This window comes from Oncorhynchus clarkii, chromosome 29 (assembly GCF_045791955.1).
Source record: "Oncorhynchus clarkii lewisi isolate Uvic-CL-2024 chromosome 29, UVic_Ocla_1.0, whole genome shotgun sequence".
Taxonomy (NCBI): Eukaryota; Metazoa; Chordata; class Actinopteri; order Salmoniformes; family Salmonidae; genus Oncorhynchus; species Oncorhynchus clarkii.
The window spans coordinates 45,308,617-45,326,116 of NC_092175.1; the positions used below are offsets into that span (position 1 = coordinate 45,308,617).

The 17,500-nt window shown below is 49.3% G+C and overlaps 1 protein-coding gene across 1 annotated transcript in view; it reads left to right on the forward strand.

Annotated features, from left to right (window-relative positions):
* The window catches only part of LOC139388243 (microtubule associated tumor suppressor candidate 2a), a 119,414-nt gene that overhangs the window by 30,575 nt on the left and 71,339 nt on the right, over positions 1–17,500 (forward strand). The window contains exon 4 of the mRNA XM_071134791.1: positions 11,676–11,900. Coding sequence (XP_070990892.1) covers positions 11,676–11,900 — 225 coding nt within the window. The remainder of the gene's footprint in view (positions 1–11,675; positions 11,901–17,500) is intronic.

The window sequence follows — 17,500 nt, forward strand, 5'->3', positions numbered from 1 at the left end:
CACACGTACAATTATCTTGTCACACCCTGATCTGTTTCACCTGTCTTTGTGCTTGTCTCCACCCCCCTCCAGGTGTCGCCCATCTTCCCCATTATCCCCTGTGTATTTATACCTGTGTTCTCTGTTTGTCTGTTGCCAGTTCGTTTTGTTTCATCAAGCTGACCAACGTTTTCCCCCGTGCTTCTGGCTTTCTCTAGTGTTTTCTGTTTTACCTGTTATTTATCATTTAATATGATAATTTTTTTTAAACGTTTTTTTTCTCCTAAATTTTCGTGGTTGGTTGTTACAGTCTTGTCTCATCGCTGCAACTCCTGTACGGACTCGGGAGAGGCGAAGGTCGAGAGCCGTGTGTCCTCCGAAACACAACCCAACCAAGCCGCACTGCTTCTTGACACAATGCCCACTTTACCCAGAAGCCAGTCACACCAGTGTGTCGGAGGAAATACTGTGCACTTGGCGACCGTTATCAGCGTGCACTGCGCCCGGCCCGCCACAGGTGTTGCTAGTGCGCGGTGGGACAATCCTGCCTGCCAAACCCTTCCCTAATGCAGACGACAATGGGCCAATTGTGCGTCGCCCCATGGGTCTCCCGGTCGTGGGCGACTGCGATAGAGCCTGGACTCGAACCCAGAATCTCTAGTGGCACAGCTAACACTGCGTTGCAGTGCCTTAGACCACTGCGCCACTCGGAGGCCCGGTTTTCCTGGTTTTGACCATTCTGCCTGCCCTGACCCTGAGCCTGCCTGCCGTTCTGTACCTTGTCACACCACCCTGGATTACTGACCTTTGACCTGCCATTTGCCTGCCCCCATTGTTTTTGTAATACACTTTTGTTACTTCACAACTGTCTTCATCTGCATCTTCTCCTGAGCCTTGACACATCTGTAATGTCACTCAGTCGAGCAGTGAATTTTAAATCACAGTGTCAACCACAAAGACCAAGGAGGTTTTCCGGCTTCGCAAAGAAGGGAGCCTTATGGGTAAAAAAAAAAAGGGTAATTTTTTTTTTTTAAAGCAGACATTGAAAATCGCTTTGAGCTTTGGTGAAGTTATTAATGACACTTTGGATGGTGTATCAATACACCCAACCACTACAAATATACAGGCGTCCTTCCTAACTCAGTTGCCGGAAAGGAAGGAAACCAATCAGGGATTTCACCATGACTTTATAACAGTTACAGAGTTTAATGGCTGTGACAGGAGAAAACTGAGGATGGATCAACAACATTGTAGTTACTCCACAATACTAACCTAAATGACAGAGTGAAGAAAGTAGTATAGGGTTAGGGTTAATATAGTATAATAGTAGTATAGGGTTAATATAGTATTATAGTAGTATAGGGTTAGGGTTAATATAGTATTATAGTAGTATAGGGTTAATATAGTATTATAGTAGTATAGGGTTAGGGTTAATATAGTATAATAGTAGTATAGGGTTAATATAGTATTATAGTAGTATAGGGTTAGGGTTAATATAGTATAATAGTAGTATAGGGTTAGGGTTAATATAGTATAATAGTAGTATAGGGTTTATATAGTAACTCCCTAAGTTTGCCCCTCACTCACTCCCTCTCTCTCCATCTTTCTCTAAGTCGGCCCCTCGCACTCTATCTCTCTATTTCTCTATTTCTCCCTAACTCTGTCCCTCGCTCTCTCTGTCTCTGTCTCTCCCTAACTCTGCCCCTCACTCTCTCTGTCTCTATCTCTCCCTAACTCTGTCCCTCGCTCTCTCTGTCTATCCCTAACTCTGTACCTCGCTCTCTCTGTCTCTCCCTAACTCTGTCCCTCAGTCTCTCTGTCTCTCCCTAACTCTGCCCCTCGCTCTGTCTCTCTCTGTCTCTCCCTAACTCTGCCCCTCGCTCTCTCTGTCTCTCCCTAACTCTGTCCCTCAGTCTCTCTGTCTCTCCCTAACTCTGCCCCTCGCTCTCTCTGTCTCTGTCTCTCCCTAACTCTGCCCCTCACTCTCTCTGTCTCTATCTCTCCCTAACTCTGTCCCTCGCTCTCTCTGTCTATCCCTAACTCTGTACCTCGCTCTCTCTGTCTCTATCTCTCCCTAACTCTGCCCCTCAGTCTCTCTGTCTCTCCCTAACTCTGCCCCTCGCTCTCTCTGTCTCTCCCTAACTCTGTCCCTCGCTCTCTCTGTCTCTCCCTAACTCTGCCCCTCGCTCTCTCTGTCTCTCCCTAACTCTGCCCCTCGCTCTCTCTGTCTCTCCCTAACTCTGCCCCTCGCTCTCTCTGTCTCTCCCTAACTCTGCCCCTCTCTCTCTCTGTCTCTCCCTAACTCTGCCCCTCGCTCTCTCTGTCTCTCCCTAACTCTGCCCCTCGCTCTCTCTGTCTCTTCCTAACTCTGCCCCTCGCTCTCTCTGTCTCTCCCTAACTCTGCCCCTCGCTCTCTCTGTCTCTCCCTAACTCTGCCCCTCGCTCTCTCTGTCTCTCCCTAACTCTGTCCCTCTCTCTCTCTGTCTCTCCCTAACTCTGCCCCTCGCTCTCTCTGTCTCTCCCTAACTCTGCCCCTCGCTCTCTCTCTCTCTCTCTGTCTCTCCCTAACTCTGTCTCTCTGTCTCTCTGCCCCTCTCTCTCTGTCTCCCCCTAACTCTGCCCCTCGCTCTCTCTGTCTCTCCCTAACTCTGCCCTCTCTGTCTCTCCCTAACTCTGCTCTCTCTGTCTCTTCCTAACTCTGCCCCTCGCTCTCTCTGTCTCTCCCTAACTCTGCCCCTCTCTCTCTGTCTCTCCCTAACTCTGCCCCTCGCTCTCTCTGTCTCTCCCTAACTCTGCCCCTCGCTCTCTCTGTCTCTCCCTGTCTCTCTCCTCTGCCCCTCGCTCTCTCTGTCTCTCCCTAACTCTGCCCCTCGCTCTCTCTGTCTCTCCCTAACTCTGCCCCTCGCTCTCTCTGTCTCTCCCTAACTCTGCCCCTCTCTCTCTCTGTCTCTCCCTAACTCTGCCCCTCGCTCTCTCTGTCTCTCCCTAACTCTGCCCCTCTCTCTCTCTGTCTCTCCCTAACTCTGTCCCTCGCTCTCTCTGTCTCTCCCTAACTCTGCCCCTCGCTCTCTCTGTCTCTCCCTAACTCTGCCCCTCGCTCTCTCTGTCTCTCCCTAACTCTGCCCCTCTCTCTCTCTGTCTCTCCCTAACTCTGTCCCTCTCTCTCTCTGTCTCTCCCTAACTCTGCCCCTCGCTCTCTCTGTCTCTCCCTAACTCTGCCCCTCGCTCTCTCTGTCTCTCCCTAACTCTGTCCCTCTCTCTCTCTGTCTCTCCCTAACTCTGCCCCTCGCTCTCTCTGTCTCTCCCTAACTCTGTCCCTCTCTCTCTCTGTCTCTCCCTAACTCTGCCCCTCGCTCTCTCTGTCTCTCCCTAACTCTGCCCCTCGCTCTCTCTGTCTCTCCCTAACTCTGTCCCTCTCTCTCTCTGTCTCTCCCTAACTCTGCCCCTCGCTCTCTCTGTCTCTCCCTAACTCTGTCCCTCTCTCTCTCTGTCTCTCCCTAACTCTGCCCCTCGCTCTCTCTGTCTCTCCCTAACTCTGCCCCTCGCTCTCTCTGTCTCTCCCTAACTCTGCCCCTCGCTCTCTCTGTCTCTCCCTAACTCTGTCCCTCTCTCTCTCTGTCTCCCCCTAACTCTGCCCCTCGCTCTCTCTGTCTCTCCCTAACTCTGCCCCTCGCTCTCTCTGTCTCTCCCTAACTCTGCCCCTCTCTCTCTCTGTCTCTCCCTAACTCTGCCCCTCGCTCTCTCTGTCTCTCCCTAACTCTGCCCCTCTCTCTCTCTGTCTCTCCCTAACTCTGTCCCTCGCTCTCTCTGTCTCTCCCTAACTCTGCCCCTCGCTCTCTCTGTCTCTCCCTAACTCTGCCCCTCGCTCTCTCTGTCTCTCCCTAACTCTGCCCCTCTCTCTCTCTGTCTCTCCCTAACTCTGTCCCTCTCTCTCTCTGTCTCTCCCTAACTCTGCCCCTCGCTCTCTCTGTCTCTCCCTAACTCTGCCCCTCGCTCTCTCTGTCTCTCCCTAACTCTGTCCCTCTCTCTCTCTGTCTCTCCCTAACTCTGCCCCTCGCTCTCTCTGTCTCTCCCTAACTCTGCCCCTCGCTCTCTCTGTCTCTCCCTAACTCTGCCCCTCGCTCTCTCTGTCTCTCCCTAACTCTGTCTCTCTCTGTCTCTCTCTGTCTCTCCCTAACTCTGCCCCTCGCTCTCTCTGTCTCTCCCTAACTCTGTCCCTCTCTCTCTCTGTCTCTCCCTAACTCTGCCCCTCGCTCTCTCTGTCTCTCCCTAACTCTGCCCCTCGCTCTCTCTGTCTCTCCCTAACTCTGTCTCTCCCTAACTCTGTCCCTCTCTGTCTCTCTCTGTCTCTCCCTAACTCTGCCCCTCGCTCTCTCTGTCTCTCCCTAACTCTGCCCCTCGCTCTCTCTGTCTCTCCCTAACTCTGTCCCCTCTCTCTGTCTCTCCCTAACTCTGCTCTCTCTGTCTCTCCCTAACTCTGCCCCTCGCTCTCTCTGTCTCTCCCTAACTCTGCCCCTCTCTCTCTCTGTCTCTCCCTAACTCTGTCCCTCTCTCTCTCTGTCTCTCCCTAACTCTGCCCCTCGCTCTCTCTGTCTCTCCCTAACTCTGCCCCTCGCTCTCTCTGTCTCTCCCTAACTCTGTCCCTCTCTCTCTCTGTCTCCCCCTAACTCTGCCCCTCGCTCTCTCTGTCTCTCCCTAACTCTGCCCCTCGCTCTCTCTGTCTCCCCCTAACTCTGCCCCCCTCTCTCTCTGTCTCTCCCTAACTCTGTCCCTCGCTCTCTCTGTCTCTCCCTAACTCTGCCCCTCGCTCTCTCTGTCTCTCCCTAACTCTGTCCCTCTCTCTCTCTGTCTCTCCCTAACTCTGCCCCTCGCTCTCTCTGTCTCTCCCTAACTCTGCCCCTCGCTCTCTCTGTCTCTCCCTAACTCTGTCCCTCGCTCTCTCTGTCTCTCCCTAACTCTGTCCCTCTCTCTCTCTGTCTCTCCCTAACTCTGCCCCTCGCTCTCTCTGTCTCTCCCTAACTCTGTCCCTCTCTCTCTCTGTCTCTCCCTAACTCTGCCCCTCGCTCTCTCTGTCTCTCCCTAACTCTGCCCCTCGCTCTCTCTGTCTCTCCCTAACTCTGCCCCTCGCTCTCTCTGTCTCTCCCTAACTCTGTCCCTCTCTCTCTCTGTCTCCCCCTAACTCTGCCCCTCGCTCTCTCTGTCTCTCCCTAACTCTGCCCCTCGCTCTCTCTGTCTCTCCCTAACTCTGTCCCTCAGTCTCTCTGTCTCTCCCTAACTCTGTCCCTCAGTCTCTCTGTCTCTCCCTAACTCTGTCCCTCTCTCTCTCTGTCTCTCCCTAACTCTGTCCCTCGCTCTCTCTGTCTCTCCCTAACTCTGCCCCTCACTCTCTCTGTCTCTCCCTAACTCTGCCCCTCTCTCTCTCTGTCTCTCCCTAACTCTGCCCCTCGCTCTCTCTGTCTCTCCCTAACTCTGCCCCTCTCTCTCTCTGTCTCTCCCTAACTCTGCCCCTCGCTCTCTCTGTCTCTCCCTAACTCTGTCCCTCTCTCTCTCTGTCTCTCCCTAACTCTGTCCCTCGCTCTCTCTGTCTCTCCCTAACTCTGCCCCTCGCTCTCTCTGTCTCTCCCTAACTCTGCCCCTCGCTCTCTCTGTCTCTCCCTAACTCTGCCCCTCGCTCTCTCTGTCTCTCCCTAACTCTGCCCCCCTCTCTCTCTCTGTCTCTCCCTAACTCTGTCCCTCGCTCTCTCTGTCTCTCCCTAACTCTGCCCCTCTCTCTCTCTGTCTCTCCCTAACTCTGCCCCTCGCTCTCTCTGTCTCTCCCTAACTCTGCCCCTCGCTCTCTCTGTCTCTCCCTAACTCTGCCCCTCGCTCTCTCTGTCTCGCCCTAACTCTGTCCCTCTCTCTCTCTGTCTCTCCCTAACTCTGCCCCTCGCTCTCTCTGTCTCTCCCTAACTCTGCCCCTCGCTCTCTCTGTCTCTCCCTAACTCTGTCCCTCTCTCTCTCTGTCTCTCCCTAACTCTGCCCCTCGCTCTCTCTGTCTCTCCCTAACTCTGCCCCTCGCTCTCTCTGTCTCTCCCTAACTCTGCCCCTCGCTCTCTCTGTCTCTCCCTAACTCTGCCCCTCGCTCTCTCTGTCTCCCCCTAACTCTGCCCCCCTCTCTCTCTTTCTCTCCCTAACTCTGTCCATCGCTCTCTCTGTCTCTCCCTAACTCTGTCCCTCGCTCTCTCTGTCTCTCCCTAACTCTGCCCCTCGCTCTCTCTGTCTCTCCCTAACTCTGTCCCTCAGTCTCTCTGTCTCTCCCTAACTCTGCCCCTCGCTCTCTCTGTCTCTCCCTAACTCTGCCCCTCGCTCTCTCTGTCTCTCCCTAACTCTGCCCCTCGCTCTCTCTGTCTCTCCCTAACTCTGTCCCTCTCTCTCTCTGTCTCTCCCTAACTCTGCCCCTTGCTCTCTCTGTCTCTCCCTAACTCTGCCCCTCGCTCTCTCTGTCTCCCCCTAACTCTGCCCCCCTCTCTCTCTGTCTCTCCCTAACTCTGTCCATCGCTCTCTCTGTCTCTCCCTAACTCTGTCCCTCGCTCTCTCTGTCTCTCCCTAACTCTGCCCCTCGCTCTCTCTGTCTCTCCCTAACTCTGTCCCTCAGTCTCTCTGTCTCTCCCTAACTCTGTCCCTCTCTCTCTCTGTCTCTCCCTAACTCTGCCCCTCGCTCTCTCTGTCTCTCCCTAACTCTGTCCCTCTCTCTCTCTGTCTCTCCCTAACTCTGCCCCTCGCTCTCTCTGTCTCTCCCTAACTCTGTCCCCCGCTCTCTCTGTCTCTCCCTAACTCTGTCCCTCTCTCTCTCTGTCTCTCCCTAACTCTGCCCCTCGCTCTCTCTGTCTCTCCCTAACTCTGTCCCTCAGTCTCTCTGTCTCTCCCTAACTCTGTCCCTCTCTCTCTCTGTCTCTCTCTAACTCTGTCCCCCGCTCTCTCTGTCTCTCCCTAACTCTGCCCCTCGCTCTCTCTGTCTCTCCCTAACTCTGCCCCTCGCTCTCTCTGTCTCTCCCTAACTCTGCCCCTCGCTCTCTCTGTCTCTCCCTAACTCTGCCCCTCTCTCTCTCTGTCTCTCCCTAACTCTGCCCCTCGCTCTCTCTGTCTCTCCCTAACTCTGCCCCTCTCTCTCTCTGTCTCTCCCTAACTCTGTCCCTCGCTCTCTCTGTCTCTCCCTAACTCTGCCCCTCGCTCTCTCTGTCTCTCCCTAACTCTGCCCCTCGCTCTCTCTGTCTCTCCCTAACTCTGCCCCTCTCTCTCTCTGTCTCTCCCTAACTCTGCCCCTCGCTCTCTCTGTCTCCCCCTAACTCTGCCCCCCTCTCTCTCTGTCTCTCCCTAACTCTGTCCCTCGCTCTCTCTGTCTCTCCCTAACTCTGCCCCTCTCTCTCTCTGTCTCTCCCTAACTCTGCCCCTCGCTCTCTCTGTCTCTCCCTAACTCTGCCCCTCGCTCTCTCTGTCTCTCCCTAACTCTGCCCCTCGCTCTCTCTGTCTCTCCCTAACTCTGTCCCTCGCTCTCTCTGTCTCTCCCTAACTCTGTCCCTCTCTCTCTCTGTCTCTCCCTAACTCTGCCCCTCGCTCTCTCTGTCTCTCCCTAACTCTGTCCCTCTCTCTCTCTGTCTCTCCCTAACTCTGCCCCTCGCTCTCTCTGTCTCTCCCTAACTCTGCCCCTCGCTCTCTCTGTCTCTCCCTAACTCTGCCCCTCGCTCTCTCTGTCTCTCCCTAACTCTGTCCCTCTCCTTACAAGTTATCAGACCCTGGTGGTTTGTTGATAGATAACAAAAGAATAATCACCTCTTCCACAGTGTCTAGATATCATTTATATTTGTATTTATATTTGTGGTTCTGGCGACTAGACCTTTTTTGGAACACCATTATTTGTGTCTTACTGAGATTTACTGTCAGGGAAGAAGATAGAAGATCTAGGTGATGCTGTTGGCCCTAATTGGATGGGGACAGAAGTACCATATCATCAGAAAACAGTAGACATTTGACTTCAGATTCTAGTAGGCCAGGTGTTGCGGAATGTTCTAATTCCCTTGCCAATTTGTTGACAGTGAGCTCCAAAACTATTGGGATACGTGTTTTGTTGTTTTGGCTCTGCACTATGGATTCGAAATGATACAATGCCTGTAACGGGTGTCGTCGTCGGATGAGGAGGAATTGGACCAAAGCGCAGCGTGGTAAGTGTTCAGGACTTTTATTGACCACTGAAACAAAATAACAATAAACGAAACCGAAACAGTCCTGTCGGGTGCAGAACACTAAACAGAAAACAACTACCCACCAAACATAGGTGGGAAAAAGTTCCCAATCAGAGACAATGATAGTCAGCAGATACCCGGCCAAAACAAAGAAATAAAAACAAAGAAAAAAGAACATAGAAAGCCCAAATCACACCAATAGAGACATAAAAAGCTCTACGGTCAGTACCCCCTCCAAAGGTGCGGACTCCGGCCTGCAAAACCTGAACCTATAGGGGAGAGTCTGGGTGGGCATTTCTCCATGATGGCGGCTCTGGTGCGGGACGTAGACCCCCCTCCACCTCTGGCTTGGCCCACTTAGGTGGCACCTCTAGAGCGGGGACCCTCGTAGCGGGCCCCGGACTGGGCACCCTCGTTGTCGGCCCCGGACTGGAGGGCGCCTCGGAAGGCTCCGGACTGGAGGGCGACTCTGGAGGCTCCGGACTGGAGTGCGACTCTGGAGGCTCCGGACTGGAGGTCAACTCTGGAGGGAGGAGACGCAGAGACAGCCTGGTGCGTGGGGCAGCCACAGGGTCCACAGGAGGCCTGGTGCGTAGAGGAAGCACAGGATGAACCGGGCAATGGGGGAGCACTGGAGCTCTGGTGCGCAGCTTTGGCACCACTCCTCCAGGCTGAATGCCTACTTTAGCCCGGACCCTCCAGAGTGCAGGCACAGTTTGATCCGGGCTGTGGGGGAGCACTGGAGATCTGGTGCTTACCACTCGCACCTCTCCACTTGGCTTAATGCCCACTTTAGCCCGGCATGGGCGGAGCGCAGGCATAGGACGAACTGAACAGCCCCAGCGCACCGGAGACACAGTGCGTAGAGCCGGCGCAGGATACCCTGGGCCGAAACGGCGCACCGGAGACCAAGCGCGCTAGCTGCCACAATCCGCCCTGGCTGGATGCCCACTCTCGCATGGCACTTGCGGAGGGCTGGCATATAGGGCACCGGGCTATGAGCGCGCCCTGGAGACACCGTGCGCTTTACCGCATAACATGGTGCCTGACCAGTACCACGCTGCCTCCGGCAAGCACGGGGAGTTGGCTCAGGTCTATAGCCCGACTCCGCCAATCTCCCCGTGTGCTCCCCCCCAAAAAATGTTGAGGCTGCCTCTCGTGCTTTGCTCACTTGCCTCATATCGCCGCCTCTCAGCCTTAGCTGCCTCCAGTTCCTTCTTCGGGCGGCGATATTCCCCAGCCTGTCTCCAAGGTCCCTGTCCGTCCAATATCTCCTCCTATGGGGCGGCAGGGTAGCCTAGTGGTTAGAGCGTTGGACTAGTAACCGAAAGGTTGCAAATTCAAATCCCTGAGCTGACAAGCTAAAAATCTGTTGTTCTGCCCCTGAACAAGGCACTGTTCCTAAGCCGTCATTGTAAACAAGAATATGTTCTTAACTGACTTGCCTAGTTAAATAAAGGTAAAATAGATAAAAATGTCCAGGAGCCCTGAACCCTCTGCTCCTCCATACCACGTTGCTTGGTCCTTTTGTAGTGGGTAGTTCTGTAACGGGTGTCGTCGTCGGATGAGGAGGAATCGGACCAAAGCGCAGCGTGGTAAGTGTTCATGACTTTTATTGAACTGACCACTGAAACAAAATAACAAGGTGAATAAACGAAACCGAAACAGTCCTGTCAGGTGCATTAAACAGAAAACAACTACCCACAAAACATAGGTGGGAAAAAGCTACCTAAGTATGGTTCCCAATCAGAGACAACGATAGTCAGCTGTCCCTGATTGAGAACCATACCCGGCCAAAACAAGAAAATACAAAACATAGAAAAAATAACATAGAATGCCCACTCAAATCACACCCTGACTAAACCAAAATAGAGACATAAAAAGCTCTAAGTTCAGGGCGTGACAATGCCTATGAGGATAAAGTGCAGACTGTCAGCTTTAATTTGACCAAAAGTATTCGGACAAATTCACTTATATGTGTATTAAAAAGTGATAAAAGTTTAGTATTTGGTCCCATATTCATAGCACACAATGATCAGGATTGTGACTCTACACATTTGTTGGATGCATTTGCTGTTTGTTTTGTTTGTGTTTCAGATTAGAACCCAGTGGGTTGTGGTAGTCCACTAGTTGATTCTAAGATTTGTGTTTGATCAAGATTGGAGAAGTGGTTTATCCATACATTTTCATTAACATCTCCATTTTGGACAGATAACTCCGAGCAGTTGCCGTACCAGGCAGTGATGCAACCAGTCAGGATGCTCTCGATGGTGCAGCTGTAGAACCTTTTGAGGATGACCCCATATTAGACACAATGAGATTGTGACACACATATTTCCCTCAGATTACACCATACATTTTCATTAACATCTCCATTTTGGTCCAGCAAAGAATTTGAAAACAAATCCAATTACACAGGTCCACAAAGAATTTGAAAACAAATCCAATTTTGATAAACTCCCATATCTATTGGGTGAAATACCACAGTGTGCCATCACAGCAGCAAGATTTGTGACCTGTTGTCACAAGAAAAGGGCAACCAGTGAAGAACAAACACCATTGTAAATACAACCCATATTTATGCTTATTTATTTTATCTTGTGTCCTTTAATCATTTGTACATCGTTGCAACACTGTATATAGACGTAATATGACATGTGTAATGTCTTTACTGTTTCGAAACTTCTGTATGTGTAATTTTTACTGTTAATTTTTATTGTTTATTTCACTATTGTATATTATCTACCTCACTTGCTTTGGCAATGTTAACACATGTTTCCCATGCCAATAAAGCCCCTTGAATTGAATCGAATTGAACCCCCCCCTTATCACTCTCAAATCTTAATACTTTATTTTTCCATACTCCTCTCTTTCTCCTTTTCCCACTTCTTGTCGTCCTCATCTTCTATCTTCCCTTGTCTCCTGTTTTCATTGGAAGACAGTCAGCTTGGTTCCACTTCAATGTTGATTAGAAAATCTTGACTCGGGCAGAGACACACTGTCAGCCTGCCACCACTGTAGAGAACCTAACAGACAACCCAGTATCTATATAAACCACTACTGTAGAGACCCTAACAGACAACCCAGTATCTATATAAACCACTACTGTAGAGACCCTAACAGACAACCCAGTATCTATATAAACCACTACTGTAGAGACCCTAACAGACAACCCAGTATCTATATAAACCACTACTGTAGAGACCCTAACAGACAACCCAGTATCTATATAAACCACTACTGTAGAGACCCTAACAGACAACCCAGTATCTATATAAACCACTACTGTAGAGACCCTAACAGACAACCCAGTATCTATATAAACCACTACTGTAGAGACCCTAACAGACAACCCAGTATCTATATAACTGAGTTTGGTTGAGCTTCCCACTAGCTGCTGTTGAAGAAGACTTGATTCATTAAATGTGATTTGTTTCCCACAAGATGGACAGTTTTCCCCTTCTCTACTCTCTCTAGGTGACCAGCAAAGACCGTCACCCACCCCAGCTCCGTCCCAGACCCCCAGAACTCTGCTCCCCAGCCAGTCAGCGCTGCGTGCTCCTGGGTTCAGCTCTGTGTGTCTCCCCCCTGGAGCTCCTGGAGCTGGACGTCTGGCTGCGTTCGGGTTCATACGGAGCTCCAGTGTCTCATCTGTGTCCTCTCTCCACTCTGTTGAGAGCTCCCCGTCAGACCCCTGTCGACGTGAGTACCTCATCTATGTATCTATCTATGTATCTATCTATCTATCTATCTATCTATCTATCTATCTATCTATCTATCTATCTATCTATCTATCTATCCTGACAGCACACAGTCTGACCCCTGTCTATGTGAGTAAATCTCTGTATCTACATTTAAGTCATTGAGCAGTGAGTCATTTAGCAGACTCTCTTATCCAGAGAGACTTACAGTAGTGAGTCATTTAACAGACTCTCTGATCCAGAGAGACTTACAGTAGTGAGTCATTTAGCAGACTCTCTTATCCAGAGAGACTTACAGTACAATCCTTTCTGAGTCACACAGGATATCTCTCTCCATCATTCCATCTCTCTAATCATTCCATCTCTTTATCATTCCATATCTCTATCCTTTCTGAGTCACACAGGATATCTCTCGCTATCATTCCATCTGTCTATCCTTTCTGAGTCACACAGGATATCTCTCGCTATCATTCCATCTCTTTATCCTTTCTGAGTCACACAGGATATCTCTCGCTATCATTCCATCTCTCTATCCTTTCTGAGTCACACAGGATATATCTCTATCATTCCATCTCTCTGTCCTTTCTGAGTCACACAGGATATCTCTCTATCCTTTCTGAGTCACACAGGATATCTCTCTATCATTCTATCTCTCTATCCTTTCTGAGTCACACAGGATATCTCTCGCTATCATTCCATCTCTCTATCCTTTCTGAGCCACACAGGATATCTCTCTATCATTCTATCTCTCGATCCTTTCTGAGTCACACAGGATATCTCTCTCCATCATTCCATCTCTCTATCCTTTAGTCCTCTCTATCCTTGAGTCATACAGGATATCGCTCTATCCTTTCTGAGTCACACAGGATATCTGTCTATCCTTTCTGAGTCACACAGGATATCTCTCTATCATTCAATCTCTCTATCCTTTCCAGTTACAGTGTAATTATTGTACTATAACAGGCAAATCCTTTCTGTCTTTCTATCCCGCTGTTTCTTTCTCTTCACATTCTCTCTCTCCATGAGTAATGTGTTGTATTGAGTGTGTGCAGGTGGTCACTGTGCCTCTTGACAGTAAATCCTCTTAACAGGTAGTCACGGTACCTCTTGACAGTAAATCATTCACACATCAAGGGGTGGGGTGAGTGCGTGTTGTTGCTCCTAGACATTTCCAATTCACAATAACAGCACTTACAGTTGACGAACTGACTTGTTTGGAAAGGTGGCATCCTATGACGGTGCCACGTTGAAATCCTGTGCCACATTCTACTGGCAATGTTTGTCTAAGGAGATTGCATGGCTGTGTCCACTCATTTGAAGGGGCGTCCACATACTTTTGTAAATATAGTGTATTTTTTTGTTCACTATAACAAGTACCGGGAAACAATAGATCACAAAAAAACAACTAATTGGGAAACCAGGCCTGGTATTCATAGCTGACTTTCAAAGTAATTATTAATTATTAAATAGCTATTTAGCTTTTAAAAATCATATCCAACAGTAATATCTAGAAATCCAGGGATTTAAAAAAGTGTCATTGTATGCTGTCCATTCATGTTTTGGATCACTCCACAGCCTCCTGGGAGGATCTAGATCAATCCATCAAATCACACGTATTTATCACATGTCCTAGGGCTCAGATCCTCAGAGTGAGAGAAAGAAAGACAGACAGACAGACAGACAGACAGACAGGCAGACAGGCAGACAGACAGACAGACAGACAGACAGAAATAAAAATAAAAAAAAGAGAGAATTAGAGAGAGAGAATTAGAGAGAGAATTAGAGAGAGAATTAGAGAGAGAGAATTAGAGAGAGAATTAGAGAGAGAGAATTGAGAATTAGAGAGAGCATTAGAGAGAGAGAATTAGAGAGAGAATTGTAGAGAGAGAATTGGAGAGAGAATTAGAGAGAGAGAATTAGAGAGAGAATTAGAGAGAGAGAATTAGAGAGAGAGAATTAGAGAGAGAATTAGAGAGAGAATTAGAGAGAGAATTAGAGAGAGAATTAGAGAGAGAGAATTAGAGAGAGAATTAGAGAGAGAGAATTAGAGAGAGAATTAGAGAGAGAGAATTAGAGAGAGAATTAGAGAGAGAGAATTAGAGAGAGAGCATTAGAGAGAGCATTAGAGAGAGAGAATTAGAGCCTCCACATTGACTCTGTACCGTAACACCCTGTATATAGCCTCCACATTGACTCTGTACCTGTACCCCCCTGTATATAGCCTCCACATTGACTCTCTACCGGTACCCCCTGTATATAGCCTCCACATTGACTCTGTACCGGTACCCCCTGTATATAGCCTCCACATTGACTCTGTACCGGTACCCCCTGTATATAGTCTCCACATGGACTCTGTACTGGTACCCCCTGTATATAGTCTCCACATTGACTCTGTACCGGTACCCCCTGTCTATAGCCTCCACATTGATTCTGTACCGGTACCCCCTGTGTATAGCCTCCACATTGACTCTGTACCGTAACACCCTGTAGACAGCCTCCACATTGACTCTGTACTGTAACACCCTGTATATAGCCTCCACATTGACTCTGTACTGTAACACCCTGTATATAGCCTCCACATTGACTCTGTACCGTAACACCCTGTGTATAGCCTCCACATTGACTCTGTACCGTAACACCCTGTATATAGTCTCCACATTGACTCTGTACCGTAACACCCTGTACATAGCCTCCACATTGACTCTGTACCGTAACACCCTGTGTATAGCCTCCACATTGACTCTGTACCGGTATCCCCTGTATATAGCCTCCACATTGACTCTGTACCGTAACACCCTGTGTATAGCCTCCACATTGACTCTGTACCGTAACACCCTGTGTATAGCCTCCACATTGACTATGTACCGTAACACCCTGTATATAGTCTCCACATTGACTCTGTACCGTAACACCCTGTATATAGCCTCCACATTGACTCTGTACCGTAACACCCTGTGTATAGCCTCCACATTGACTCTGTACCTTTATCCCCTGTATATAGCCTCCACATTGACTCTGTACCGTAACACCCTGTGTATAGCCTCCACATTGACTCTGTACCGTCACACCCTGTATATAGCCTCCACATTGACTCTGTACCGGTACCCCCTGTATATAGCCTCCACATTGACTCTGTACTGGTACCCTCTGTATATAGCCTCCACATTGACTCTGTACCGGTACCCCCTGTATATAGCCTCCACATTGACTCTGTACCGGTACCCCCTGTATATAGCCTCCACATTGACTCTGTACCGGTACCCCCTGTATATAGCCTCCACATTGACTCTGTACCGGTACCCCCTGTATATAGCCTCCACATTGACTCTGTACCGTAATACCCTGTATATAGCCTCCACATTGACTGTACCGTAACACCCTGTATATAGCCTCCACATTGACTCTGTACCGGTACCCCCTGTATATAGCCTACACATTGACTCTGTACCGGTACCCCCTGTATATAGCCTCCACATTGACTCTGTACCGGTACCCCCTGTATATAGTCTCCACATTGACTCTGTACCATAACACCCTGTATATAGCCTCCACATTGACTCTGTACCGTAACACCCTATATATAGCCTCCACATTGACTCTGTACCGGTACCCCCTGTATATAGCCTCCACATTGACTCTGTACCGTAACACCCTATATATAGCCTCCACATTGACTCTGTACCGGTACCCCCTGTATATAGCCTCCACATTGACTCTGTACCGTAACACCCTGTATATAGCCTCCACATTGACTCTGTACCGTAACACCCTATATATAGCCTCCACATTGACTCTGTACCGGTACCCCCTGTATATAGCCTCCACATTGACTCTGTACCGTAACACCCTGTATATAGCCTCCACATTGACTCTGTACCGTAACACCCTGTATATAGCCTCCACATTGACTCTCTACCGGTACCCCCTGTATATAGCCTCCACATTGACTCTGTACCGGTACCCCCTGTATATAGCCTCCACATTGACTCTGTACCGGTACCCCCTGTATATAGTCTCCACATGGACTCTGTACTGGTACCCCCTGTATATAGTCTCCACATTGACTCTGTACCGGTACCCCCTGTCTATAGCCTCCACATTGATTCTGTACCGGTACCCCCTGTGTATAGCCTCCACATTGACTCTGTACCGTAACACCCTGTAGACAGCCTCCACATTGACTCTGTACTGTAACACCCTGTATATAGCCTCCACATTGACTCTGTACTGTAACACCCTGTATATAGCCTCCACATTGACTCTGTACCGTAACACCCTGTGTATAGCCTCCACATTGACTCTGTACCGTAACACCCTGTATATAGTCTCCACATTGACTCTGTACCGTAACACCCTGTACATAGCCTCCACATTGACTCTGTACCGTAACACCCTGTGTATAGCCTCCACATTGACTCTGTACCGGTATCCCCTGTATATAGCCTCCACATTGACTCTGTACCGTAACACCCTGTGTATAGCCTCCACATTGACTCTGTACCGTAACACCCTGTGTATAGCCTCCACATTGACTATGTACCGTAACACCCTGTATATAGTCTCCACATTGACTCTGTACCGTAACACCCTGTATATAGCCTCCACATTGACTCTGTACCGTAACACCCTGTGTATAGCCTCCACATTGACTCTGTACCTTTATCCCCTGTATATAGCCTCCACATTGACTCTGTACCGTAACACCCTGTGTATAGCCTCCACATTGACTCTGTACCGTCACACCCTGTATATAGCCTCCACATTGACTCTGTACCGGTACCCCCTGTATATAGCCTCCACATTGACTCTGTACTGGTACCCTCTGTATATAGCCTCCACATTGACTCTGTACCGGTACCCCCTGTATATAGCCTCCACATTGACTCTGTACCGGTACCCCCTGTATATAGCCTCCACATTGACTCTGTACCGGTACCCCCTGTATATAGCCTCCACATTGACTCTGTACCGGTACCCCCTGTATATAGCCTCCACATTGACTCTGTACCGTAATACCCTGTATATAGCCTCCACATTGACTGTACCGTAACACCCTGTATATAGCCTCCACATTGACTCTGTACCGGTACCCCCTGTATATAGCCTACACATTGACTCTGTACCGGTACCCCCTGTATATAGCCTCCACATTGACTCTGTACCGGTACCCCCTGTATATAGTCTCCACATTGACTCTGTACCATAACACCCTGTATATAGCCTCCACATTGACTCTGTACCGTAACACCCTATATATAGCCTCCACATTGACTCTGTACCGGTACCCCCTGTATATAGCCTCCACATTGACTCTGTACCGTAACACCCTATATATAGCCTCCACATTGACTCTGTACCGGTACCCCCTGTATATAGCCTCCACATTGACTCTGTACCGTAACACCCTGTATATAGCCTCCACATTGACTCTGTACCGTAACACCCTATATATAGCCTCCACATTGACTCTGTACCGGTACCCCCCTCTATATAAGAATGTTATTTCATTATTGCTCCTTAATTATTTGTTATTTTTCTTCTTTATTTTTATTGATTATTATAATTTTTTTAAACTTTTATTTAACGTTTATTTTAGTAAAT